Here is a 27,300-nt window from a genome sequence, read left to right as displayed (position 1 = left end):
AAATGATGTAAGATACTCACTTCAGTGTGTTGAGTGTACAGTGTTTATCCTGCAGTAGAGCAGAGATCTGATTCACTCCTGTGTCTCCTAGTTCATGTTCACTCAGATTCAGCTCTCTCAGGAGTAACGGGTTTTTACCCACAATTCCAGTCACATACTGACAGCCTTCATCTGCAGCAGGACCCAAAAACCTGCAGAAGAGAAGATGAAGCTGGAATCAATCCAGTGTGTATCGCATCACAAAACATTTAAAGATTATCAAACATTGTTTGTAACGAAAAGCTCTAGTTCAAGTTTAAACAGTTGAACATTTAAATATACAAATATTTCAAAAAAGTCAAAAGTAAATTATTTAAAAAGAAACTCGTGGGACAAAAGCTCACTAGATCATGATTCTCAAAAATCTGAAGATCTTTCTGGCTTTTAAGCAGGAGATGAGGAAAGTTAGCAAAGAGATAACTAGCTTGTGACAGCTAAGCATTCATAGTGATATATTTAGTTGATCTTTTGATGCCGGCTCTTCCTATTATTATGTAGCAGAATTCAACAAACACTGGATTACTGATCCACTAACAGAGAACATGATCAGGGTTCAGACCATCTCTGGATAGTTTTATTTAACTGATGTCTGTAATGATGCAACAGTAATTCTGCTCATTATGCAGGTTCAGACGTGTGTGTGTGTGTGTGTGTGTGTGTTATCACTGATCCTCTCCTGACAAACATCACATGTTTGTGGTCTGTGATCGATCTGCTGTAGTAGATCTACAGTGTTGTGAATCTGAGCTTGATGGAAATATATGTACAGTGCATTCAGTAGGGCTGTGTATTGCCAAGAATCTAGTTACGATACAGATCACGATATAGATCGTGATATATTTACAGATGTATCTAAATGCCTACATGACATAATGGATAGTCATCGCATGTATCAGAATAAGGCTATCTATTTGCTCGCACACGAACAGGTCCGTTTCATCTCAGAGACACATTCTGTCTTTGCACTTGGCAAATTCCGCCAAGTAAATAGCAAATCCGTCATGGCACGAACACAACTGGCTCTTAAAGGGAATGGAAGATGACACTCTGATTGGTTTATTGCATGTTACGCCCAAAAAACACCCATTACTCATTAAGAGAATAGAGACAACCAGTTTAGACCATGCGCAAACCGTTTTTTCCGTCGTTAAAATAGCAAAAGTGGATTTGGACACTCCCTGATTGCACCTGTGCTGTGCGCTTTACACTTTGCGTTTAGATCGTCAAAATAGGGCCCATAATCTGCCTTGGGCCTTGGTATTATAAAGAATAAGATCCTGAATATATTACAGTTGGTTTAATACCTTTATCTCAAATGGTGTCAGAGTTGAATTAATTTAAGTGGGTACAGTATATAAAATATTTGAAAAATATGGATTCAGTACTGTATATAAAACAATAAAGGCATAATCTGAAAAACTAAGCCTTGTGCATTATACTGAATAATATTCTGTATATTTTACAGTTGGTTTAATCGAGTGCAGCATTAGTTCAGTCAGGCCACAGAGGCATAGGCTGTGACCAGTTGATGCGGTCAGCTGTCAAATCACTCCAAATCACTACCACTCTCCTATTAGACTCGGGACATATATATGTGGCACCACTGCTTGCTTATTATGCTCAACGGCTCATAAACCCTACCTCCCCATTAAAAGCATGAGCATATTACTGTGCACCTTCTGGTTGTTGTCTTCTTTGTTTCAGATCACTAAGGCTTTCAAAATCTTAGCTGGCATGCACCTCAATGCTGAGAGACACTCATCCTCATAACCAGACTACAGGATAGACGTCCTACTGCCACATCCACATGATTATCACTGTTTGCTTTAAAGACATTACTAAAAGTCTTAATTATCATGTATTTCTAAACTCGTGGTTCTGGGGGGTTAATGTTAAAGCTCTTGTAGTTTAATTATTCTCAGAGCAAGAACCCCCATAAGGAACCATATCGCCAAAGATAATTTGTGTTCAATAAACTCAAGTAAACATGCCAAAGTGGTTCCTGTCTAAAAATACATTTATCAAATGCTGTTGTCATTTAATGGATTTATATTATTGCATACTTTAAAAGTTGTAAAGTTCTAGTTTTTAATTCCCTAGAAATTAAGTAAATGTTAACTATTGAGGCACCAAACTACTGAACACCAGTACATCCAGTGACTCAAAATGTCTGATTAACCTGTAACTTTTAACACAACTAAACTGTGCTGACATTTATCATCAAAACAACAGCAGCTGCAGCATTTCATCTTTCATGTTTGATCATTTTAAACAACAAATTGTGTACCTTGCTGAATTAGTGAAATAATGTTATTCTATAATACACTATAATACACATACCATATTTTCCGGACTATAAGTCACACTTTTTTTCATAGTTTGGCTGGTCCTGCGACTTATAGTCAGGTGTGACTTATTTATCAAAATTAATTTGACATGAACCGAGAGAAATGAACCAAGAGAAATTAACCATTAGAAAACATTACCATCTCCAGCCACCAGAGGGCGCTCTATGTTGCTCAGTTCTCCTGTAGTCTACACTGAGCAGCATAGAGCGCCCTCTCGCGGCTGGAGATGGTAATGTTTTCTCTTGTTTCTAAATAAATGCGACTTATAGTCCAGTGTGACTTATATATGTTTTTTCCTCATCATGACGTATTTTTGGACTGATGCGACTTATACTCAGGTGCGACTTATAGTCCAAAAAATACGGTACACACACACACACACAGAAATTTTAAATATGTATTATTGATTGTGTATTATTTCATCATGTCTCACCTCAGTGTGTTGAGTTGACAGTTTGGATCCTGTAGTAAATCACTGAGATGCTTCACTCCTGATTCTCCAGGATCATTTCCTGTGAGATCCAGCTCTATCAGGTGTGAAGGGTTTGATCTCAGAGCTGAAGACAGAGCTTTATAACCTTCTTCAGTGATACTGCAGTCTGAAAGTCTATGAGAAAATCACAGATTGTCACACAAGTACATGTTTTAGAATGAAGAAAATAAAATGATGTACTACAGGGATTTTGGCCTGAATGGACTCTTTTCACAGTAAAGCTGGGTAAAGCTATATACTGGTGAACTCAAACTACATCAAATGCTATTTTTATTTTTTGCAGTTTTATTTTTCCACAATTATAAACTACAGTTGCAATCAAAATACTGCAGTACTTTAGAAATACAAGCTTTTCTGAAGATCCAGGATAAAATCTAAATTTCATCTATAACAGTTCAGTTTTAAAAGCCATATATTAAAAATCATAATGTCAATATATAACCTTATATAATGTATTATTTTTGAGTTATAAGATTTGAATAAAAGAGCTATGTCACAACATTGCTGTTTTACTTGGCAGTCTAAAGCCTCCAGGTTTTCATCCAAAATATCTTAAATTGTGTTCCAAAGACGAACAAAGCTTCTACGGGTTTGGAACGACATTCATTTTGGAGTGGAGTATCTCTTATTTACATGGTGTGGAATAAAAACACAATTATGTCTTAAGAAACTCTATTAAAACAGAATTAGCTTGAGCTGTTACACATACACAGAGTCAACCCATTCATGTGCTGAAGTCAACAGAGATCTCACAACGTTATGGAGAAGCTGTAGAGAATATACAACTGTATTACTTTAGAAAGTCTTTAAAGGCTGTAAGAAGATTTCCAAGACATTAAAAACTCTAAGCCTTATTCCTTATCTTAAAGTATGTTGTACCAGAAAACCTTTTTAGGGTGAAAAAACAATAAACCATATATGGTGACAACACCTCCCTTTATAAATCATGTGAATGTATTATGTCCTCACCGAAATCATGGAAAAAGAAAGCAGTACTGACTGAGAAGCAATTCTGTGGTCTCACTAAACAGATCAGCCCCCCCCCCCTTTTTTTTTTTTTTTTTGAAACGCTCTCGGTACAGCGCATGGTTTGCCTAATCTTCCAGCATAGCCAGATCAGTCATGACACTATAGCCACATTTCAAATGACTTCCTGGCTGCATGCAAAAAATGGCTTCTTATTATTTTTGTCTTGTTTTTTGATAAAACAATCAAGATGAATTTACTATATAAGCAAAATATATATTTAGTCTTGTTTCCTGGGGGGATAAAAAAAAGACTAAATATCTTATCTAACTTGAACTTTTAATTTATACATTTAGTATTTGCAATTAAAGGAAACGGGAAATACGCAGCAGCACTTTCTTTTTGTAGTATTGCCATTCTAGCACTAGATTCTCTGCTTAAGCATGCTCAGAGTTCTGCTTATATTTACACACATTCCTATGTTAAAGTACAAGATGGAAGATCCCACACTTTGCATGAGACTGTTCTTACGCACTCATTACACACACATCTGTGTGTATGTACTGTTGATAAATGAGGGCCCTGTAATGTAGAGTTTATGCTGGAATTAAAGCCTGCAAATTTCCAAAATTTAAATGAAAAAAAAAACACTATTGATTGTCACAAAACTTACCTCAGTATCTCTAATTTGCAGTTTATATTCTTCAGTCCAGTGCAGAGGAGCTTCACTCCTGAATCCTGCAGATTATTATTGTTCATGTTCAGCTCTTTCAGATTGGTATCTGATCCAAGAACTGAAGCCAGAGCTGGACAGCTTTTGTCAGTTAAGCCACAATCATTTAGCCTAAAAGAGAAATAAATCAAATCACAAGGTTTTGATACATGAAATACATTTGTTAAATACAAAAAAAATTATACTAATTTTTAGATTAACAGTAAATATACTGCATATATATTAGAATTGTATTGATTTTAATTTCCTACATAAAACAAACTAGCATGCTTGAATAAAATCTTTTTAATAACAGGTAGTAAATTAATAACAGGCTTATATCATTTATGGCAATGAGTTATATATTTAAAAGTGCTGCTCTATCTTGATGAGTTTCTTTGTTGTTTGTAGTTAGAATATTCTTATTTGTTACTTTTGTTTGAAAGTATAATTTTTCCATAAGCATAGCACATACCCAACTGTACCATAACCATGACCATAAAACTGTGATACAAACCGAACCATGAAAAAGTTGAACCGTTTCACCCCTAGTATCAATGTAGATTGATGCAATTTTAAGATGAGAACAAAACATGACAAGATATATTAAATTACTTACAGAGCTCTTTTGCAGGTTTTGATGACTGCTGATAATCTAATGAGACACTCGTCTGATTTCTTGAATTTCTGAAGCTCAAACTCCTCCAACTCCTCGTCTGATGTCAACAACACAAAGACCAAAGCAGACCACTGGGCAGGTGAAAGATCAGCAGATGAGAGACTTCCTTTGCTAAGGTGGGTCTGAATGTCTTTCACCAGAGTTTGGTCGTTCAGTTCATTCAGACAGTAGAACAGATTGATGGATCTCTCTGGAGACAGATTAGACTCTAATTTCTGCTTGATGTACTGAACTATTTCCTCTTTGCTCTGCTCATTTCTATTTTCCAGTGTCAACAGACCCTGTAAGAGTCTCTGATTGGACTGGAGTGACAAACCGAGGAGGAAGCGAAGAAAAAGATCCAGGTGTCCATTATCACTTTCTAGTGCCTTGTCCACTGCAGTCTTGAGCAAATCAATAATGTTTTTTTTGGATTTTCCAAGAAGGATCTGAAGGAAATTTGTGTTTTCCTGTTCTGTAGAGTCTTGATCAAACACATATTTCTTGTTGATGTCTAGAAACAGATGTGCATAAAGGGCTGCAATAAACTCTTGAATGCTCAAGTGAACGAAGCAGTACATGGTACCAAGAGTGATCCCTGTTTCCTCCTTAAAGATCTGGGTACACATGCCTGAGTACACTGATGCCTTATACACGTCAATACCACAGGCTTCCAGATCTGTGTCATAGAAGATCACATTGTTTCTTTCCAGCTGATCAAATGCCAGTTTCCCCAGTGAAAAGATGGCATCTTTATCCCAGGAAACATCTGGTGTATGTTCTCCATCATACTTTCGTCTGCTCTGCTGGATCTGAAATCTGAGGAAGTGTGTGTACATTTGTGTCAGAGTCTTAGGAGTGTCTTCAGTATTTGACTTCTGCAGTGTTTTGGAGGCATCATCAGCCTGATTGTTTTTCACAACATTATTTCTTTTCTCCTCTAAAATGTTCTGGAGAACAGTGGCTGAAATCCAGCAGAAGACTGGGATGTGGCACATGATGAAGAGACTCTTTGATTGTTTAACATGATCAATGATTTCTTTGGCCTGATTCTCATCAGTGAATCTTTTTCTGAAGTACTCCTCCTTTTGTGCATCATTGAATCCTCGTATCTCTGTCAGCCGGTCGATACAGTCAGGAGGAATCTTACTGGCAGCTGCTGGTCTGCTGGTGATCCAGATGAGAGCAGAAGGAAGCAGATTTCCCTTGATGAGGTTCGTCAGGAGAACATCCAGAGAGGCTGGTGATGAAACATCAGACCACGTCTCATTATCCTTAAAGTTTACAGGAAGTCGACATTCATCCAATCCATCAAGAATGAACAAAACCTTGAATTGATTTCTTCTTGTAAGGTTCAGTCCTTTTGTCTCTGGGAAAAACTGAGTTATAAGGTCCATCAAACTTAGTTTTTCTTGCTCCTTTAAGTTCATCTCTCTAAATGGAAGAGGAAATATGAAGCTGATATCTTGATTTTCTTTTCCTTCGGCCCAATCCAGAACAAACTTCTGCACAGAGACTGATTTTCCGATGCCAGCAACTCCTTTTGTTAGTACAGTTCTGATCTGCTTGTCTTGTTCAGGTGCTTCAAACAAATGTTTGCACTCAACCTGTATCTCCTGTGATTCATGACGTCTGGAAGCAACTTCAATCTGTCTCACCTCATGTTCAGTATTGACCTGTTCACTACAACCCTGAGTGATATAGAGATCTGTGTAGATGTTCTTCAGAAGTGTAGAGTTACCTTGCTTTGCAATTCCTTCAGACACACATTGATACTTCTTCTTTAGGCTACACTTTAGCTGATGAATAAAGACCAGCTCATCTAAACCGAAACAAAAATATTGTTTAATCTTATTTTCTCTCTACATTTATAAGTGACAATCTGACAGATGATTATGAGTCTCTTACCTTCTAGAGTATCAGCAGCTTCATCTTGCTTCATCTCTCTCAGGAAGTAGAGCGTGAGATCAAGAGCTGCTTCTTTCATACTGCATCTGTTCTCATTAAAGTCCTTCACAAAGTATTGCATGTCCTCTTTTTGTAATATTTTCTTAAACTTTTCCAGTTCTTTCTTCAGAAATGTCATCATTTTGCTCTCAAGATCCTACAAAGAAAGACAAGAATGAATGAGAGAAAATAACCCTATATTTGGTTAAAAAGTATTTATTCAGTAATTAAACATATTCATCAAAAATTAAGTCGCGACAATCATTACTTTGTTTTAAATATTAATAAAAATAGGCTTTCGTTCTTATTTTATAGGTTCTCAAAAAGAAAAAGTAGAAATAAAAGTTGTCACACTCTTATTCAATAACAATATTTCAATCAATATTTGTTTATTATAATTATTAAATATTCTTGAAAATGTGTTTTATTACCTGGAAGATCTGCAGGAGATTATTGTGGTTCCTGTGAGACTGTAAATCTGGATCTAATGTTTCACACTGAAGCCTGATAGTAAATAAAATAAATCAAATACTGCATTTTTAGGAAAAAAATAGATATATGACCAAAGTATATTTTAAAGATTTTAGCAAAGAGCAAAACAATACATAAGTGATAAATTTATTGACTACAAGTAGTTTTATGATAATTATTCACTGATACACTCTCTGACACAGTCTATGTTTAAAGAAAAATCAGAAACAGATCAAATACCGTTTGGTTCGTGATGGTGTTTCTTTACTGAAGAATGGTCCTTCTTCCTTTGACCAGTCACTCTTCACAGACACAGAGCTGGACACATGTGAGTCTGATCTTACACTAATGACACAAAGAACAAAACACTTTACTACAGAAGCTCCTTCAGTCTCATTTAAAGAGCTTCACTGTTGAGGATGGTAATGAAGCACAGTATAGACATGCATTTGTTCATCTATGACTATGGATAGATGGAAAGACATATTCATGTTTGGCTGCATGATCTATTTTTCATGGTTAATTTATACCTCCTTGTGTCTGCTTGTGTGATTGTGTTACTGGAAAGAAGCTCCAGACTGAGTTCAATAAAGAGGAAATCAGTGATTTATTGTTTTATTTCATTAATTTCTATCACAAGTATCTTAGTGGAGAAATAAGCCAACACAACTTTATAATGTCAAAGATAATAAATACCTTTTGATAGATGTTTTTTTCTCCCTGAAGTTTGGTCTGTCATCATCCTTTGACCGGTCACTCTTCACAGACACATGTGATCCTGATCTTACACTAATGACACAAAGAGAGAAGAGAAACTTTTCTACAGGAATAAAAAGCATCATATGACCCTTTAAATTAAGAGTCATTTTTAATGTCTGAAAAATAATTTAGGACCTAAAAACCAAAATCACGAATGTGAAGTAATTTACAAAGTACATATCCAGTGCTGACGAGTGGTTGTAAAATTACAATTTAGATTTCTAGTTCTCAGATATTTATCATCTTTTTCTACTTTTTTAATATTTTTATGTAATTATTTATTTTTTAATTAGGAAGTTATGAAGCTCTGAAGTTCTGCAAATCATTTGTAAATATAAAAGAGAGTTGGTTAAGGTTGTGTTTTCTCCAACAAACCTCTGAAAGTGCAGCAGTGTTTAAAATGATTATCTGAAAACAGACTCAGTCTTACCTCTGTTTCTGTGAAAGACTCATCTTTCCTCTCTTCTCTGACAGACTGCAGCTAAACTGTCATTGATCAGCACTGGCTTGAGACAACAATCTGCTGTTCAGTGTGACCTGGAGATGATGAGGTTAATGAGATCAAGACATATGTTCAGTTAGCAGCAAAAGCAACAAAAAACACTATAAAATAAAGTGAGTTACAATCAAATGCACTGTCATGTAGTATAACCAAATGATCTTAATGAGAAATGGCTGGTTTAAAAACACTTTCGATTTCGCGTCACGAAAACAACAACATAAAACAGAAGCGGAAATACTGAAAAACCTTCAGAAACACATTCGTTTTCAATAACCCCTTTCTGAAAACTTACTTGCAGTCTTGTCCACTAAGAAGAGAATTCATATGTATTTGAAACACTCATTTTTTCTGTGCTTTAAGCTTGAAAATTAAGAATGTTTTCTAGGACATGACATCAAATCCACGCGATCTGCGTGTTGTCTTCAGTTACTTTCGTTTCGTCTTCATCTTCTTCGTGGGTTTTACTGGAGAGTCTCGAGCGAGCTGAACAGTTACTGCCACCTGCTGTACTGGAGAGAGGATATTACACCTAATACATTTAAACACTGCATTATTATTTTCACTCTTCCTGGACTGTTATCTATCATGTTTATTGGAAATGTCCCACATGCAGAGATGTGTATTCATTTGTTACTTTCAATTATTTCTAATCATATAAAGGTGCATTATTAATACTTGTACTACAGTTTCTGCTTCTTTATGTTTATAGGCTCAATGTCCAACTGGTTTTTGATTCCATCATTACTTTGTCCAGCTGAGGGTTTCCAAGCATTGTGTATGAAGGAGAATCATCCCACATTATAGACAATAAAGTAATGTTCTGTATTAAAAAAGAAAGAAAATCTAATAAACAATAGGACTGCACAAATTCAGAAATAGATTTGTTAAAAGCAAATAACATGGTTTAATTGTTGTTGAGGGATTTATGATGACTGTGAGTGTTATCGTCTCATGTTTAACTTTTGTCTTTTTGGTTCCTTCAGGATTCAAACCAACAATGTTTTCAGAGTGAAGTTCACAGACAGCAGTGTGTGTTTTCTAGTGAACTTTTAAAAACTCTTTCCACATAAAGAACATGAATGTTGTTTCTGCTTTGAATGAACTTTAGGTGATTCTTCAGGCCTGTTTACAGAAACGTGTACATCACACATCCTTTCATTATAATAATATAACATTGTCTCCTTCTCAGATGAGTAGTTAACATCTTCAGTATTACAGAAGTGTATCGTGTGTTGGGCTGATGTTTTAATTTATGGCAAGAAACCTTGCAGAAGGCTGAAATTCAGAAACTGTTCCAATCACCCTTAATTCACCCCATCATTACACGCTTTTAAAACAAATATCTAGAAACAGATTTGTTCACTAGGGCCTGTCTTTGATTTTTTATTGTCGATGTACTGTGTGTAAATCCATACATTTTAACTGACATTACTTGATGTGAGTCTTCATGAAGTATGTATTTCCATTTGTAAGATGTTTATTATGTTTGGGCAATGTCCAGATCTATTTGTTTATTTAACAGTAGAGGTGAATAATTGACCTTTGTTCATCTTCAGAACACAAATTAAGATATTTTTAATGAAACATGAAAGCTTTCTAACTCTCCATAGACCGCAGCATAACTGAAATGTTCCCAGAGCCAGAAAGGTTGCACAGACATTGGTAAAACAGTCCATCTGTGGTTCAACTGTAATTCTATGAAGCTATGAGAATATATTTTGGGCACAAAGAAAACAAAATAACCACTGAATTCAACAATTATACTCTTCCGAACCGAAACAGACGAGGATGTCAGTTATTTTCTATGAGGGAATTCTGAAAGTCAGTGTTTTCATCTCATTTAAAATATGTATTTAATAACACTATATTGATTTATAGTGATATTTATGTGCTGTTCTCCAAGAGAGAGATATTATTTCACTTACGATGGGGAGAAGACGGGGAATTTGGTTTTATCAAAGGAAAAGACCATAAGTAAGTGTTTTACCTCGTTTTACATGTATTTTTTATATAATTTTACTTCATGACGATATTTAAATGCTGTGCACGCCTAACGAGCCTAACCGTCTCTCACAGATTTGAACTGCTGTGAGAAGGGAGAGACCAGAAGTAACTTAAAGGCTTGGTTCACCCAGATAGCAAAATGATGTCATTAATAACTTACCCTCATGTCGTTCCAAACCCGTGAGACCTCCGTTCATCTTCAGAACACAGTTTAAGATATTTTAGATTTAGTCTGAGAGCTCTCAGTCCCTCCATTGAAGCTGTGTGTACGGTCTACTGTCCATGTCCAGAAAGATAAGAAAAACATCATCAAAGTAGTCCATGTGACATCAGCAGTGTTGGGAAGGTTACTTTGGAAATGTAATAGGTTACAGATTACAAGTTACCCTATTTAAAATGTAATAGTAGTGTAACTTTTATAATTACTTTAAAAAAGTAATGTAACTAATTACTTTTGAGTACTTTTTGATTACTTTTATACATTTCTAATGAATGTTTATTTGCAACTGTTAATCATCTTCCACAATTTACACCATGCAGGTTTAACCTTAAAGTAGTGCTCAACACTTTCAGACTTTCACCATCCTTCATCACTTGAATTAAGATGATCACATTTGAACACATCCACCACACAATCAGACTTTAGTACTGCCTTTTACTTCAATGAGATCTGAAGTTCAATGCAGATTTAAAATCAAAAGAAATAGTTTATAGATACTGTTTTTGAAACCAAATCTTTCATTATCCATCCATCTCTCTCATGACTTTAATACTGAAGATTTTTATTTGACTTTTACCATGTTTTGTAAGTGCATTTTTTTTTGGCAAATGAATTACCACTTTAGTAATTGTTTATTTTTACTACAAAATCCATGGTTAAACCACACTTAGTAGCTACCATACCATAGGCTACATACATTTTCCTAAGGGTTGTGTTTTTGTATGCATTAGCTCGCCCTAAACCAATGATAAAATATGATGATTTGTCTGCTAAATTACTGCTGTAACATTACAATAGATAATAATGACGTTGTTTATACAGTATTTTTAGTGAGTGGGGGAATGTGCTGCTGCTGCTTGACTAAGTAAACAAAGACAAAACTACATTAGCATATTTACAGATGAGACTGACCTATACCTGAAACCCTGAACAGAAGTGTTGCTTCTGCTCCAGCTGTGCGCTTACACACAGTGGCGGTTCTACATTGAAATACACCCTGGGCGAGACCCCTTTCGAGCGCCAAAACACACACAAAAAAAAATAGCAAACAAAGTTCTGCACAAACAGCAATATTTTATTATAACAACTGTTTTCATATGATGTGAGATCATTGCATGCATGTCTCCAATTTGCCATTCCTGCACTTGTTAAATTGATGTTCCTCTTGGAAAACAATTTGCAGCAGAAGCAAAAGAGGCTGTTGTTCTTGATTGAATAAATCAGCCAACTTCTTGCCATCTTTTCACCACTTACTAATGTCTTCTTAAAATATTAGTGGTGGCAACTTCTCCCATTACTCTCATTCCTACGGAAAACAAAGCCAGGTGGCACTTTACTTGGTCCTCTGTGAACCAGCTCAGTCCGAATCCTGTCAGTCAGATGTGAGGGCCAGTGGGGCTCAGTGGGGGTTTTCTATCAGACAGCATATTGGCATATTACTCAAAACACATAGCAGTGAAAAAACACAGTCCTACTCATAAATTATCAGAAATATTAAAATTACATTAAATTGCAGTTGTCTTGTAGCCCACACACACACACACATACACACACACACACACACACACACACACGATATGCACACCTGAAAGCTCATGCTGGGTAGAAGTAGAGGCAAAGAGGTCTTTTAACAGTTTTATTGCAAAGCACAATATTATAAATTAGATCTCGTGATTGAGTTGAAACCAAATTATTGTTGTATAAGCATAGCAAGCATCATAGCAAAAAGGTTAACAAAGAGTTATACCCACCACCAATTAACATTAGCCCTTCATTCATGAAATGGATACTGTGATCATACAGAGACAATAGTTGCATACCTTTATCTTTTGCTCGTTTCTCCTCTTCTTCTTTTCTTTTTTTTCGAAATTGGGCACCTGGCTTTACCTTTTCTTCTCCATCTCTGTTTATTTGGCACTCGACAATCCATCCCCCCAACTGTCACTCAGGACCAGAAGTCAAGACTAAACCAATTCACCTTGATGACCGCATAATCGTCTTGTATTACCTAGTTTCATTTGCAGGAACTATAGGCCTGTATTATAACATTATGAATGAAATGTGCGTTATTTGGAAGAAAGTCGAGGTGTGTGACTGACTTTAGCCTATTATTAATTATATTTAATAATAACCCCCGCCCTGCCCGTTCCATTTGAGAGAGACCCAGAGGTGAAAGGTCGCACGCGCCTCTCGCCCCACTCCCTTACACTTCTCTCACAACACAGAGCTTCAGTGGATATTTTCAGCGAGCAGGGGCGCCGGCAGCTGCAGGGAGCGTCAATTTGCCAATTCCACACACAGTGAAATGATATAAATGACGAAAAACCGCTTCGCGACACAGAGGATTTTTTGTTTATCTGCTCGTGCTGCCGCCCCCAATGTGTCACGAAAAAATGACGCCCCGGGCGGCTGCCCGGTTCGCCCGTGCCTAAAACCGCTACTGCTTACACAGTTCACTCCGGTCTCTCTCTCTCTCGCATTGAGTCTGATCCAAACCGTTCGGCGGAGGCGCAGAGAGCACGCGAGCCCAACCATTGCCAGTCACGACTGCCAGTCATGAATCATTGCCGATTCATGATTTATTAGAGATTCGGAAATAATCGCTTTAGTATATTCGGCCTGCAATTATACAATAACAATATTAAAGTAGAGGGCCAAATCGTCTGCCGGGCCACCGGGAATAGTCCCGGTTCTCCCGATGTCCAGTCAGCGCCTGATTTCCACAGACACGCAGGACGTGCAGGATTCATATTCAGTCTTTTTACGGCTTAATAATCACAGACACCAGTCCATATCGCGTTTTATTCAAGTGTACGACCTACTTTTGATTTATTCCTCCAAAATGTGGCATATTTCGTCCGCGTTATAGGCTGAATTCCATTTTTATGACTGAATTCTACGAATGTGTTCTCCGCGTCGCGGAGATCGTGGGCCATATGTCTTAGTGCAATTTGGGAAAGAAATAAGCTGTATGTGGATGTGTGTAAATATTTAAATGTAATCCTCTTTGTAATTGTTACAATTTCCATAAGTAACTGTAATTTAATTACTCATTTTTTCTTAGTAACTGTAACTGATTACTGTTACATTTATTTTGTAATTAAATTACGTAACGCCGTTACATGTAGCTAGTTACTCCCCAACACTGAACATCAGAGGGTCCGTTTGAATTTTTTGAAGCATCGAAAATACATTTTGGTCCAAAAATAGCAAAAACTACGACTTTATTCAGCATTGTCTTCTCTTCCGTGTCTATTGTTAGAGAAAGTTCAAATCAAAGCAGTATGTGATATCCAGTTCGTGAACGAATCATTCAATGTAACCGAATCTTTTTGAACCAGTTCACCAAATCGAACTGAATCATTTTAAACGGTTCTCGTCTCCAATATGTATTAATCCACAAATGACTTAACTGTTAACTTTTTTAATGTGTCTGACACTCTCTCTGAGTTCAAACAAACCAATATCCCGGAGTAATTCATTTACTCAAACAGTATCTGACTGAACTGCTGTGAAGAGAGAACCGAAGATAAACACAGAGTACACTCTAAAAATGGCTGGGTTAAAAATAACCCAATTGGCAACCCAGCACTGGGTAAATATTGGACAGAACACATGCTGGGTTAAAGTAACCCAGCATGCTGGTTTACACATTTTAACCCAGCATGCTGGGTTATTTAGAAAACCCAAGATAGAGTCATTTTTACCATTTGTGGGTTTGCATTTTTATGATTCTGGGTTATTCTTGCTGGGTTATTCTCATTTCACTTTTGCTTAACAAAGCAATCATGGACTAATAAATAATGAAGAATACAGTTTATTTAGACTGTTAAAAATATTTATAATGCCATATGACATTCAAAAATATTTACCAATGACAAACAACATGGAATTTTCCCTTTTTATGTTTCCAGCAAATGCAAAATAAATAAATAAAAATCACAGAAATACAGTTGCAATAAATAAGAAAATTATTTCTGAATGACCTGTGTCTAGCTTTTTAACTATTACATTTTGAGATTTTTAGCTATTTAAATACACAGTTAAATGACATTGACAATTAACATTCTTTAAATTTAAATGTAAAATCATTTAAAGATGTCCTTAAATTTATAATCAAGTATATAAAGACTCCTACTTAGGTAGATGTGCACTGCTTAGGGTAGTTCAACATATAGTTCACCCAAAAATGAAAATTCTGTCATTTATTACTCAACTTCATGTCGTTACAAACCCGTAAGACCTTCGTTCACCTTCAGAACACAAGTTAAGATATTTTCGTTGATATTCGAGAGCTTTCAGACCAGGGTGAATAATTAGTGACAATTTTCATTTTTGGGTGAACTATTGTCAAACACTTAAGCTCTGAAGCAAAGATCTACACCTGAGAGCAGTGTACTCCGTTATAGAGCCTGTCTACGGAAGGACAATTTTCAAAAGGAATTGCTAATTATATTTTCAATTGCGTTTTGCACATGTGACAAATTGTGACAATCCAAACACAATTGCAAATCTTGAACAAAACACTGTTTCAAAAACACTGAACAAAAATTACGGTTTCAGTTTAGTGACTGCCAAATTTCAAATGGAAAAACAAAGTCAGTTTGTAGCTGTATTTTCCATTTATTATGAGTAATAAGCCTGTCATATTGATCAAATACTGCATCATAGCAGCTTTACAGTATTAAATAGGAAAATAGTGTGTAATAATGCAAAGGGACAAAAGTAAACACTCAGTTTTCAGTTAAAGTCAATTCGTCATTGATTCAGTGATTTATCGTCCCTCTGTGCAATCAAGTGGATGATATCGCTTGATATTAATTGTCCCCAACTAAAGAAAAACAAGGAACCAAAACTCCATCGGTGACAGAATGGAGAAAAAAACCTTGGGAGAAACCAGGCTCAGTTGGGGTCAGTTCTCCTCTGACCAGACGAAACCAGTAGTTCAATTCCAGACTGCAGCAAAGTCAGATTGTGCAGAAGAATCATCTGTTTCCTGTGGTCTTGTCCTGGTGCTCCTCTGAGACAAGGTCTTTACAGGGGATCTGTATCTGGGGCTCTAGTTATCCTGGTCTCCGCTGTCTTTCAGGGATGTAGAGGTCCTTTCTAGGTGCTGATCCATCATCTGGTCTGGATACGTACTGGATCCGGGTGACTGCAGTGACCCTCTGATCTGGATACCGACTGGATCTGGTGGCTACGGTGACCTTGGAATAAGAGAGAAACAGACAAATATTAGCGTAGATGCAACATAAGAACAAGTACATGAGGTTTTATGAATTACCATGTCTGTTTTTTCACTGTGTCGCACATGTTACCTGCCAAAACTCAAATGGAATCTTTAGCATCTGAATTTCCAATGCCTCACATTGAAAACTGTCAATTTTTGTCAGAGGTGGGACCATACTATGGAGAGTGTTTGTATTGGGAGGTGACGTCACTCAAAGACAACTATGCAAAATGCTTTGAACAATGGAGGTTAAGGCACTACTAAAGGCAGCTGCCGCTCCGAGAGATGTGTGATAAAAAACAGACCGGACCGGATCTCCCTATATTCTGGGCACCTCACACAATAAATAATTCTGTCATTTTTACCCCAAATGCAGCTACTATCACCCGCTAACCGTTAGAGCCACATGGTACTATTAGTCAATATTCACCATTAACCAAATGCTTTTCACCTGAGGTATAAAATATAGGGTAAGATGCAGCTAGGTAAATAAGAGTAGAACTGCAATGTTGTTTGCTGACGTGCAACAGAGTGCAAACAGTGAGAGATTTGGGGTAAAAACTACAAAATATCTCCCAATACAAACACGCCCCATAGTATAGTCCCACCCTTGACACAAATTGACAGCTTTCTGTGTAAGGCATCTGAAATTCAAATGCTTTTCAATTGAGTTTGGACTATTTCACAATGTATATGTCCACATGTGGAAAAATACAATTAAATATACAATTTGCAATTCCTTTTGAAAATAGTGCAGAATATCCTTACCTGTCCATTGATTATGATCAATGCCTGAGAGATCTGCTGTCATGGGTTTTGTGGACTCTGCTCAGTTAAGGAATTCCATGTTTGTTCCAACCTTTAAAATAAAGTTGAAAAAAAAGAAAAAATACAAATTGTTTTAATAACAGTGATTCAGTTCAATTAACTGTGTGAAGTTAATCATGAAATTGACCCATCATGATTATGAGTTAAATTCACCTATGAGTTGGTTTACAGAAGCAGAATATGATATAGTGATTGGCTGAAAGGTGTGCTTTCAAACTGTCTAATCAATGGGATGCTCCAGTCATTATAAATCACAGTTTTATGTTAATATGCTGGCTATATCAAACACACACAGTCACTGGCACAGTAAGGGAGATCACACTGCATGCGCGCAAACAGACATTTCTATGACAAGTCACGTAGGTAAAACAGTCCATAAATAAAAACTTACAGATGTACCAAAGTGATAAGGACAAGTCAAAAACACGATCTGGAAAATTAATATATGATGTTTACGCTCATAAATTAGGTACATTCTGGTGCAGCTTTAACTATAGCACGAAATAAAAATATATGTGCGTTTAAGTTACGTGAGGGTTAACGTTAGTTGATTATCACAGACAAACAATTATGTAAAATGTATAATAAACACGAACTTACCGTTAGACGCCTCAATAAGACTGCACTCGACCAGTTTTTCTCTCACAAATGTATCCATGCGCTTTTCTGACAGGAAAAAAAACACATTTTGAATTATAATTTGTATGTAAAAAGACTTTATAAACCACAAAAGCATCAAATCACTTCACTAACGCGGCCAGCGTCACTCGCTGTGCGTGCGCGCACTTTGAAATGCCCTGAGACGTCGATTCTTTTCCGGGAATCATTTTGTTCGAGAATTACTGAACCGGTTTATTAGAACTGGATCGTCGGTTCTTTTAGACCTGCAGTCCGACTATATTGTACGTAATTTGTATGATTTAAATGTCGATATGGACAACTGCAGGCGTTTACATTAGAGCAGAAAGTCGTATTCACTTTTTGAACTCATTTGACTCACTTAAATATCAAATTCGCTTTTCAGTGTCAGAAGCTACTTTTTCCTCTATTTTCACAGGTATTCGCATATTTCAGCCATCAGTCACTTTCTGAAACTTAATAAAACTATTAATCTGTCGTCTCAGATACCTTAACGATTATGCGAGTCGCGTAACGTAGGTTGGCCGTTTGAGGTAAACAGTTCATCATTTAACGTAAATAATGTTGGCCTGTAGACGTTTAACAGTATTGTTGCTGCAAAAAAAAGTTATAATTCTGCCAATTTAAAATAATTATTATTGAAAACATTAAATAAACTTACCTTAAAACAGTTGAAAGCCGTGGCTTTGCCCCGTTGTTCTTCAAAAATGACAGTTGGGGAGCGATTTAAACATCTTCAAGGCGCGTTAAATAACCCAGCGCTGGCCTGAAACAACCCAGCGATGCAACCCAGCAGGTTTAACCCAACACCTGGTAAATTGAAACTACCCAAAAGTGTTTAAAAAGAAATTAAATAACCCAACAAAGTGACCCAACAGACTCAACCCAGCATTTTGGGTTAAAAAATAACCCAGCCGTTTTTAGAGTGTAAGTGTTTTACCTCATTAACTATATTCATATATTTTCATATATATATATTCATTTGTATATATTTGTAAATAACTTTTCAATATACGGTCCTCAAACTCTCTATACTGCATGAGTTAAACTGTTCACCATTCAAAGTGAATTTGTGTCCTCACAAGACTTGGCGTATGACACGTGGGTAGCATGAACTACAAATTAGATTAGATTTTGTTGGTACGCTTGTACTGTCATTTATTTATGTGCTGTCCCATTTATGTGCATTCATTCTGATAGACGGAGCCCTGCCTCAGCGCATTGAGATCAACATGGAATTCAGGAACCACAACTTATTTTCCAGTAAGACGGACTTCTTTTTACAACAAAAATCTATATTTTTACATTCAGTTAAATGCTTTTCCTTAAAGGGTTATGGTTTACCCCAAAATTTTTATAATCATCTACTTACCCTTGAAGTTTGTCTTATCACAAAAGGAGATTTCAATACAATGTCCCGAATATGCTTGTCCATATAATGTCAGTCTAACATCAAGCTGTTAAAATAGAAGCCAAAGTATAACAGAGTGGTCTTATGTATCATGTGATGTATATTCCAAGTGTTCTGTGTGTATACAATAAGGTTTGGTGAGAAACATACTGAACTTTTTCGTATTATTTAACAAACATCCTGACTTTATTGTTGGTCTCTGTGCATGACTGTGTGCTCATGAGACAATATTCGTTCAGTTCACACTGAATTGCACACAAGTTTTGAAAAAAATCAAGATTCATAAAAATATTACATAAAAAAACTAAGCATGGAAATCCCAAAAATGTGTAATTTCTCCACTGACTCCGGACTGGAGCTTCGGTTGTCATGAGAGTCAAAATGACAGCTGACAGATGAACGTGATCACTTCCTGTTGCAACGAGCACAACAGATGTATTTACTTAAGAGAAAAAAGCACATAGATTGTATTTTATTTTGTGTTTTTATTCATCTTGATTGGTCACAACTCACATTCATGCACAGAGACCAGCAGTCAGGTAAATAAAGATGACATCATTTTTATTGTTTGGGGGCGAAATAACCTTTAAAACAAATTGTTCACCTGAACTGTTATTTACTTATACTCATGCCATTCCACAGACATGTAAGACATGTATGTCATACAGGATTGGAACCACATGAAGATTCACAAAATTTTTGTTTTCAATTCATGTTTTGAGTAAACTATTATTGTATTGTAATTGATACTTGTCTCTGACATTTCACTTGTTAATAAAAGCTTTGATAAATGGATGTGAAATGATTCATTCCATTTTTATAGGAGCACTTTTGTGATGCTGCAAGTGGGAGTGGATTTGCTTAGCTGGAAACTGTAGAGAACCACGTCTTGTCGTCCTAAAAAAAAAAAAGAAAAAATACTTCCTCCAAGGAGGTCCAAACGCCATCAGCACAGACTTTGTTCAGTGATGAGTAACATACATTCAGCCTTTGCGGTCACAACGGACTCCGCACTTGAGGGGTAAACGGACTGAATGCCACCCCGGGAATGCGCTCTACTTTGCATCTTCACATCAGCTAAGTACGACCCTGCATTCAGCTTTGATGGTAATGAATGAGATGCTGTGGTTTAAGCAGATAAATGAAGCACTATAAACCTAATAAAATTCAAAATACATATTGACAAAATAAGATTTTGCACTGATTTGCTTTGACTATATGTTTTCAATTTTTAAGAATATGTTGTTTAAATGTATTGAAAACACTGAATGTGAAGGCATTTTTGTGCAGGGATAAAGAGTTACAATGTTTCAGTTTAAATAAATAATTGTAAACGCATTGATTTGTGGATTATTTTATATATATATACGCATGTATGTATGTATTTTATTTTTTATACTTGAACATTGAACTCCTGAACCTGAACACCACACAATTAACTCAATTTTAACACTTCTGAAATGTATATATGACTCCCTCTGTTTTTCGGAGTTAGAATAACACTTTCAGAAGTGTGAAATATGTACATTACGCACAGAGTGCATTTCAACACCATGCTGGATTTACAAATAAACTCTTTCAGTCTTAAAATGTACTTATTTCACACTTTCGAAAGTCTTATTTTAACTCCCAAAACGGAGGGAGTCATATATACATTACATAGGTTTGTTAAATTTGACTCAAACTGAGTTCAATGTACACTGGCGTTGTTGCTGTGGGGTGCCTAATCTTTCCATCAGACAAGATGAGTCGGGTTGGCATGAACAAGTTTCTTTGGCAATGAATGTTTGGGGCTTACCCTCCTTGTGAAGGGTGTCAATGATTGTCTTCTGGACAAATGTCAGACCAGCAGTCTTCCCCATGATTGTGCACAACCCACTTAGCCTCATTATGTGACCTGCACCCAGCTGAAGTTTGGTAACAAAAAAGTATTGATTGCAAGTTTGAGATGATTGAAGTGTTTATGTATAGCTTGAATTAGCTTAACATTGGTTTTAATTTGAAAAAGAAAATTGTCTTTTTATAAGTAAGTTAAAACAAGACATTCTTTTAGATCATCTTAACATGATACCCTAATTCAAAGACATAACTTAATTGAAATTACTACGTTGAACCCACTAATGGGGATAAGTGAATGCTCACTACTGAGTTCACATTATTTTGAACTTGCATAGCAAAGTTGAAACAACTGTAATTGTATAGTCATGTTGATTCACAGAAGACAATTCACAGCTCAACAAGACTCAAAATAATGAGTTAAATCAATTCATTAATCCATTTTGTTTTTAATTGAAATTTTGAGGCAGCTGCTTAACTTATGATTTTAAGTTTTACCAAGTAGATATTGTTTTACAGTGATAGACACTGTTTCATTTCCAATTTCTACAGGTGCCCAATGTGCTGGATTCCTCTTTTATCTATTTATTTTCCTCTGTTGTAATAATAAATAATAATTTGTTTGTTCGTTTCACACATCAGTTGTTAACACTTTTGAGTGGGTTTATGAGTTTTCATTATACTGTTTTTTAGAAATGTTTTTTTATTTCTTTATTTTCAGACACAAAGTGTAAGACATAAAATTGATCTGGGAGTTTGTTCAGAGAATGGTCTCATAAAATAAATAAACATATTCATAGTGGTTGATCCTTAACTTGTCTTTATTGATCACATATTTTATTCACACATTTCATCTAAATCAAACTCTGGAAATGCCTTGGCAATTAACTGACAAACTGTTACGATATCTTTATACAAAGCTTTTTGACATGGAAATAATCAAATAAATGGTGCCATCATTTAAAATAATTCTGTCCATTTGCACCGTGCACTTTATACCAATAAAAAGGTTTTTAAAAGCTGTTGTTAGTGAGCTCATAAAATATTGTACATATGTGTCTTGTGTCATTATGGCATAGCGTTTGTGACTTTCCCTGGATCCCCTTCCTCTTCAGATGACACTGTTATTACTGTAGATCACTTTTACTAAGATTACTGCAAACAGATGTCTTTCCATTAACAAGGTAATGTGCAGGATTATATTTATATTCTTAGCAATCACGTTACAGTTACACTTGTAATAAAACTTGTTTTAATTACTTTAATTACATATATAGTAGCCTGCCATATTTAACTGTTGCTGATTTGAAGGCTCCTCATATCTGTAATGATACTGTGATTTATTTGATTTATTCTCTGATCATTCAGTTGATCCATGACTTTTTAATCACTAAAGGACAAAGTAATTCGAGAAACGAATAAAAATCCTGAAACTAACTTGTGCTTGATGGAGACTTTTGTAGCCCTAATTATAAAAACAATTCCAAGTCTCTAGGCCCAGCCATTTGGCTGTTCGTTTTTTTTTTTACTTTTATAGCCACCTTTTTTTTATTTATTCTGACCTAGAAAAAATAAAATAAAAATACACATTAATCAAAAGACTATGTTCATAAAAAGGACATATAACAGTGGTTGGGTAGGAACCCAGTCTCCCCAAAAGCTTCACACACAAGAAGGTGTAACAAAAGTTCATTTCTGATGTCATGGTGCTGATGTTCCCAGCCAGCTTTCTAAGCTCAGTGCAGTGCTGTCTCATCTCCCTCATCACAATCAGTCTTTCCTCTTCAAGACACACTTTTGACATGTACGCATCAAACTCTTCTTCTTGGTGAGGATGTTGCTGGATTCTGAACTCACATAAATAACATCTCTACAATACAAATCTGACCTGTACATTCTGAACAGAAGTAGTGTATGTACCTCCCAAAACCTGGTGTCGGGTGAACAAATGTAAAAAGTCTGCTTATTAAGGAATAAGACGTTAGGAAGACCCCCACACACTAAAGATTGTCTCCCTTGTTCTTTATTTCAAGAACTACTCAGCTGTTTAAGAGCTTTAAATACCTCAGTCATCTCACAAGTGATGTAGGCCTGATGAAGACCTTGTGCTCAAAATTACTTGTCCTAATAAAGAATACATTTAAAATGCATAGCTTAATATCTGTAAAATTAAGAGGAAGACATTTTAAAATTAAGGACCTGAAAATTGGTAAATTCCAAAAAAAATCCAGACGACACATCTGCAAGTCATACAAATAACAAATATATTAGATGAGTTGTCAACATACCAGTCTGATTATAAAGGCTAGAAACATTTGTTCAGTTGATTTCTGAAGGTTATGTTGGTCATCATATCTGGTACCTACAGAATCCTAAAGCAACAATAACAAAAGTAAATGATTATGATGTCTTTCAGGCTCTGCCTTAAAAGAGTTTCAATACCAATTTTAAGATCATTTAGAGACCCAAATTAGTGTTTACAGTCTCAGTGGAGTTACAAGCCCACAAGTTTATAGCAAGCAAAACAGGAAGACAAGTCCTTCGTTAATTCTCATGCATGGCACAGATTCTCAGTTCTACACATGATTAGCAGACTGCAATAATAAACTACTTCGATGACTGTCTGTAAAATACTGTACCCTCAGTAGCCCACTGTCTGACATCATGTACCCACTGAAGCACACCTAGTTCACTGCTCAAATCCTCTTGAGAGTCTGGTGTCAAAAATAAATGATGAACAAGGGTTTTCACTTTGCAATCTTAAAAACTGAGAAAAGTGATGAAAAGCTTTGTATTCATAACTGAAGGTATAGCATCATACCTTGATGAATCTGCTGGATAATGCAAGATGAAGGCCTTCTAGCATGGACAGTTAGCATGTCATTCCTGGCTTTTAACAACACAATTATGTGATGGAGAATAGTCCTATTAAAGAACATGGGATTTCAGTTCATCCACACATTGACCACACACTATCCAATTATGGTTCTTCTGGACTTAATAGAGTAAGAGAAAGATTATGTTGAGTGTCTATTAATGTTACAGTTTAAAGTAAAATAATTACAAGTGTAACACAACTCACCCTTGTGACAGATGAAATCGGTGTAGGTTTCTGTTGAGAAGGCCGTTGGGTGAACATGTAGATGCCGTGAATGAATGAGATGAAGTGCTCTACACTGACCATTTTCTCACACTGGAGCTGGCAGAATGTGTGTCCCATAAAGCTTCTTTGGAGAACATCTCCATGTATTTTCCCAGCCTGTATGTTTGATTAGTGAAGAAAACAATGAAATATACTATACTCAAGGACAACTTTGATCCACCTTTGATCCACCCACAACTTTTGATTTACCTCTCTAGTAATCCTGAAAACCTTGATTATCTTATTCAGGTGCGTTTGATCATGTTTGGAGCTAAAGGACCAGAGATGAGAAACCCAGTAATACAGTGCTTGTCATTTCTGAACCATACTAAAGTGTTTCTGAACCATAAATTATTAAAGTACTTGAATTAATTCGTTCTGGTAATTCTATAGTTGCTGTGATAAATAACAACTATAGTAATATAAACAAAATACTGTACTAGGTTTATATTATACTACAATACTAAAGTATACTACAGTATTTATTACAGTTTATCAGTTCACTATAGTTAATAATACAGTAGCATTCATTAAAGAGTGTTGTGAATACTATAATATCTACAGTATAATAAACTTTACTATAGTAGTGTTTGTTCATGTGGGGACACTGATTGCTTCACTTCAGTTTGATATCTTTTGATTTTCTAAGCATTACAGTAGTTGTGCTGAAGTTAACATCTCAAGATGTGTTAACAGTCTTAGTTTGATAACAAACACACATTATAAAATAGATAAAGCCAATAACATAAGTAAAATATCAACCATAATTAAGAAAGATTGGGTGGTGGGTAATCCCAAATAATCTCAGAAGACAAGGTCCACCTGTAGCTGAAGCTTGTTTCCGTGTCTCTCCTCTTCTGCTTCTTTTAAGCAGTGGACGTCCTTCAGCATCTTTCTCCACCCGTCGAGAGCATTGTATGATAACACTGACATTTTGTGCTCTAGCTCCCAATATTTAATATTACCACCAAAACTTCAAGATCACTCTCTCGATAAATATACTCAACTTTTTTTGAGCAAGAAGCATGTCTGCCAGGAGAAAAGCATCCTCTGCTTTCCCTCTGTTTTGCCGAGCAGACATTTCAACAATCATATATTGCAAAGGAAGATAAAAACATGGATAGACAAAAGGAGGATTGAGGACGAGGTGTAGGGAGGCTATCGGGAAAGTCAGGAGAAACAAAAAGGCAGGCTAAGTGTTTCGGACAGTGAAAGAGAGTAAGGTGAAAAAAATAAAGAACAGAGTAACAGTGTTAACTTGAGGACAGTGAAGTTTTGAGAGAGAGAGGAGTATAGAAGAAGCTCTTAAAAGAGCTGTTGGTTTTCTTGCAAAGGGATACACTAAGTGGAGGTAACACTAGAGAAAAGTGGTTTGTAAGAACAGGAGCTGTAGGACAAAGGAACACAAAACAGTTAACTCTTTTGAAGCAAGGCTTCTTTGATTAGTCACATGCAAAACTGCAACAAAATAAATTAAAATTAAAATAAAAAATGTAATTTATGCATTTAGCAGACACTTTTATCCAAAGCGACTTACATTACATTCAGGCTAACATGCGAGGGCCCACCGTGAATAGTGATGTCATGCACTGACAGCCAATCAGACTGCAGCAGCTGGCCAAAGAGCGGAAATTGCGTCACAGCCAATCAGATTTTTTCATGCATTTATTTGGACCGGGGTTCGAATCCCACTCACGCAGGTCTAATCCATTATTTCACAGCTTTGAACCTTTTAATCATACTAAATTCTAACATTTAGCAACACATTACAGCTGCAAAGTGTTTTTTTTTTTTTTTTTTTTTTTTTTTGCCTTGTCTTTTTGGATTACAAAGCAAAGGATTATGAATGAATGATTAGTATTAAAATAAATACAGTAAAATATTGATAGTATACATTACATGGTTATATTAAAAGCACAAATGGATATATTAAATATTAAATGGCTTTTGAAAAGTAAATTAAAGACATTTAACTCAGTAATATTCAAGTACTGAATGAAAATTGATTGATGGAATAATTTAAGTCACACTTAAGATAAATTATCAAGTAAGTGTTTCCAAAACAATATAAACTGTAAAATATTATTCATACGAAGTGGAACACACCACTCGTTAAGCAATTTGTCATTCTCAGTTGTTCTTATTAAATGCTTTAAGCACTTTTTAAGATCAATCCAAAGTAATAGAATAGAAATAATAGAATTCTGACAATAGATATAGATATTACAATCTCACACTGAAACATAAAATAATTAAAATATACATTATATATATATATATATATATATATATATATATATATATATATATATATATAGTTAAATATTGCTAAGCGGCAAATTAATATCACATATTTTTCTGATACTTTTCGTTCAGATCATGCTGCAAAAAATGCTGTTCTCCCTCAGTATTTTTGTCTTGTTTTCCAGTGAAAATAAATACGTGCATAAATAAATCTTAAATAAAGATACATTTACTGGAGATAAAAAAATACATGAAATACAAAGACAAGTTTGAAAGGATTTTGTGATTAAAACAAGAAGTAATATCTGTTATTTGGTAAAAAAAAGTCACCTTAATTCAAAGAGAAGTTTTATGGCTCTCAGACTACCATTGAGAATGAATGGGAAACAGTTTAGGGCTGTTAAGCTAAACAGTTCAAGACAGCTGCGCGCATGGGATTCAAACCCCCAACCTTGTGCTTGTTAATGCAATGCTCTACCACTTGAGCTACTGGAACATTTAAAAAAAAAGTTTTTAAGCCAGAGAAAAGATATAAATTTAATGCAAGTGCACATTATATCAAACAGTGGGGAAAATGTGGTCGGCAAATAAAAAAAAAATTGTAATACTGTTTTGATTACATGGCAAAAAATATATAAAGAAAAAAAAAACACCAACTGTGACTATTCAATCACTTATGCATTTTATACACAGAGCTAAAAACTACTGCAAAATAGGTTACTATTTTATTTAATCAGAACACAATCTAATAATACTATAATTATTGTTTATTTATTTTGTGTTATTATTGCACAAAGCTTTAATGTTACGGTCCACACATGCAAATATGAGGTTAGCTAGAGGCTAGTTAA

General features: G+C 35.6%; 1 protein-coding gene across 1 annotated transcript in view; it reads right to left on the bottom strand.

Annotated features, from left to right (window-relative positions):
* Nucleotides 1–2,846: 2,846 nt before the first annotated feature.
* Nucleotides 2,847–27,300, bottom strand: part of LOC113039452 (NLR family CARD domain-containing protein 3-like) — a gene marked incomplete at its 3' end in the record, with an annotated part of 73,992 nt that continues 49,538 nt past the window's right edge. Inside the window, exons 4-8 of the mRNA XM_026197339.1 lie at nucleotides 7,125–7,320; nucleotides 5,714–7,038; nucleotides 5,178–5,665; nucleotides 4,520–4,690; nucleotides 2,847–2,994 (exon numbers count right to left, since the gene is read on the bottom strand). Coding sequence (XP_026053124.1) covers nucleotides 2,847–2,994; nucleotides 4,520–4,690; nucleotides 5,178–5,665; nucleotides 5,714–7,038; nucleotides 7,125–7,320 — 2,328 coding nt within the window. The remainder of the gene's footprint in view (nucleotides 2,995–4,519; nucleotides 4,691–5,177; nucleotides 5,666–5,713; nucleotides 7,039–7,124; nucleotides 7,321–27,300) is intronic.

This window comes from Carassius auratus, chromosome 22 (genome assembly GCF_003368295.1).
Source record: "Carassius auratus strain Wakin chromosome 22, ASM336829v1, whole genome shotgun sequence".
Taxonomy (NCBI): Eukaryota; Metazoa; Chordata; class Actinopteri; order Cypriniformes; family Cyprinidae; genus Carassius; species Carassius auratus.
This window is presented reverse-complemented; position numbering and strand designations above follow the sequence as displayed.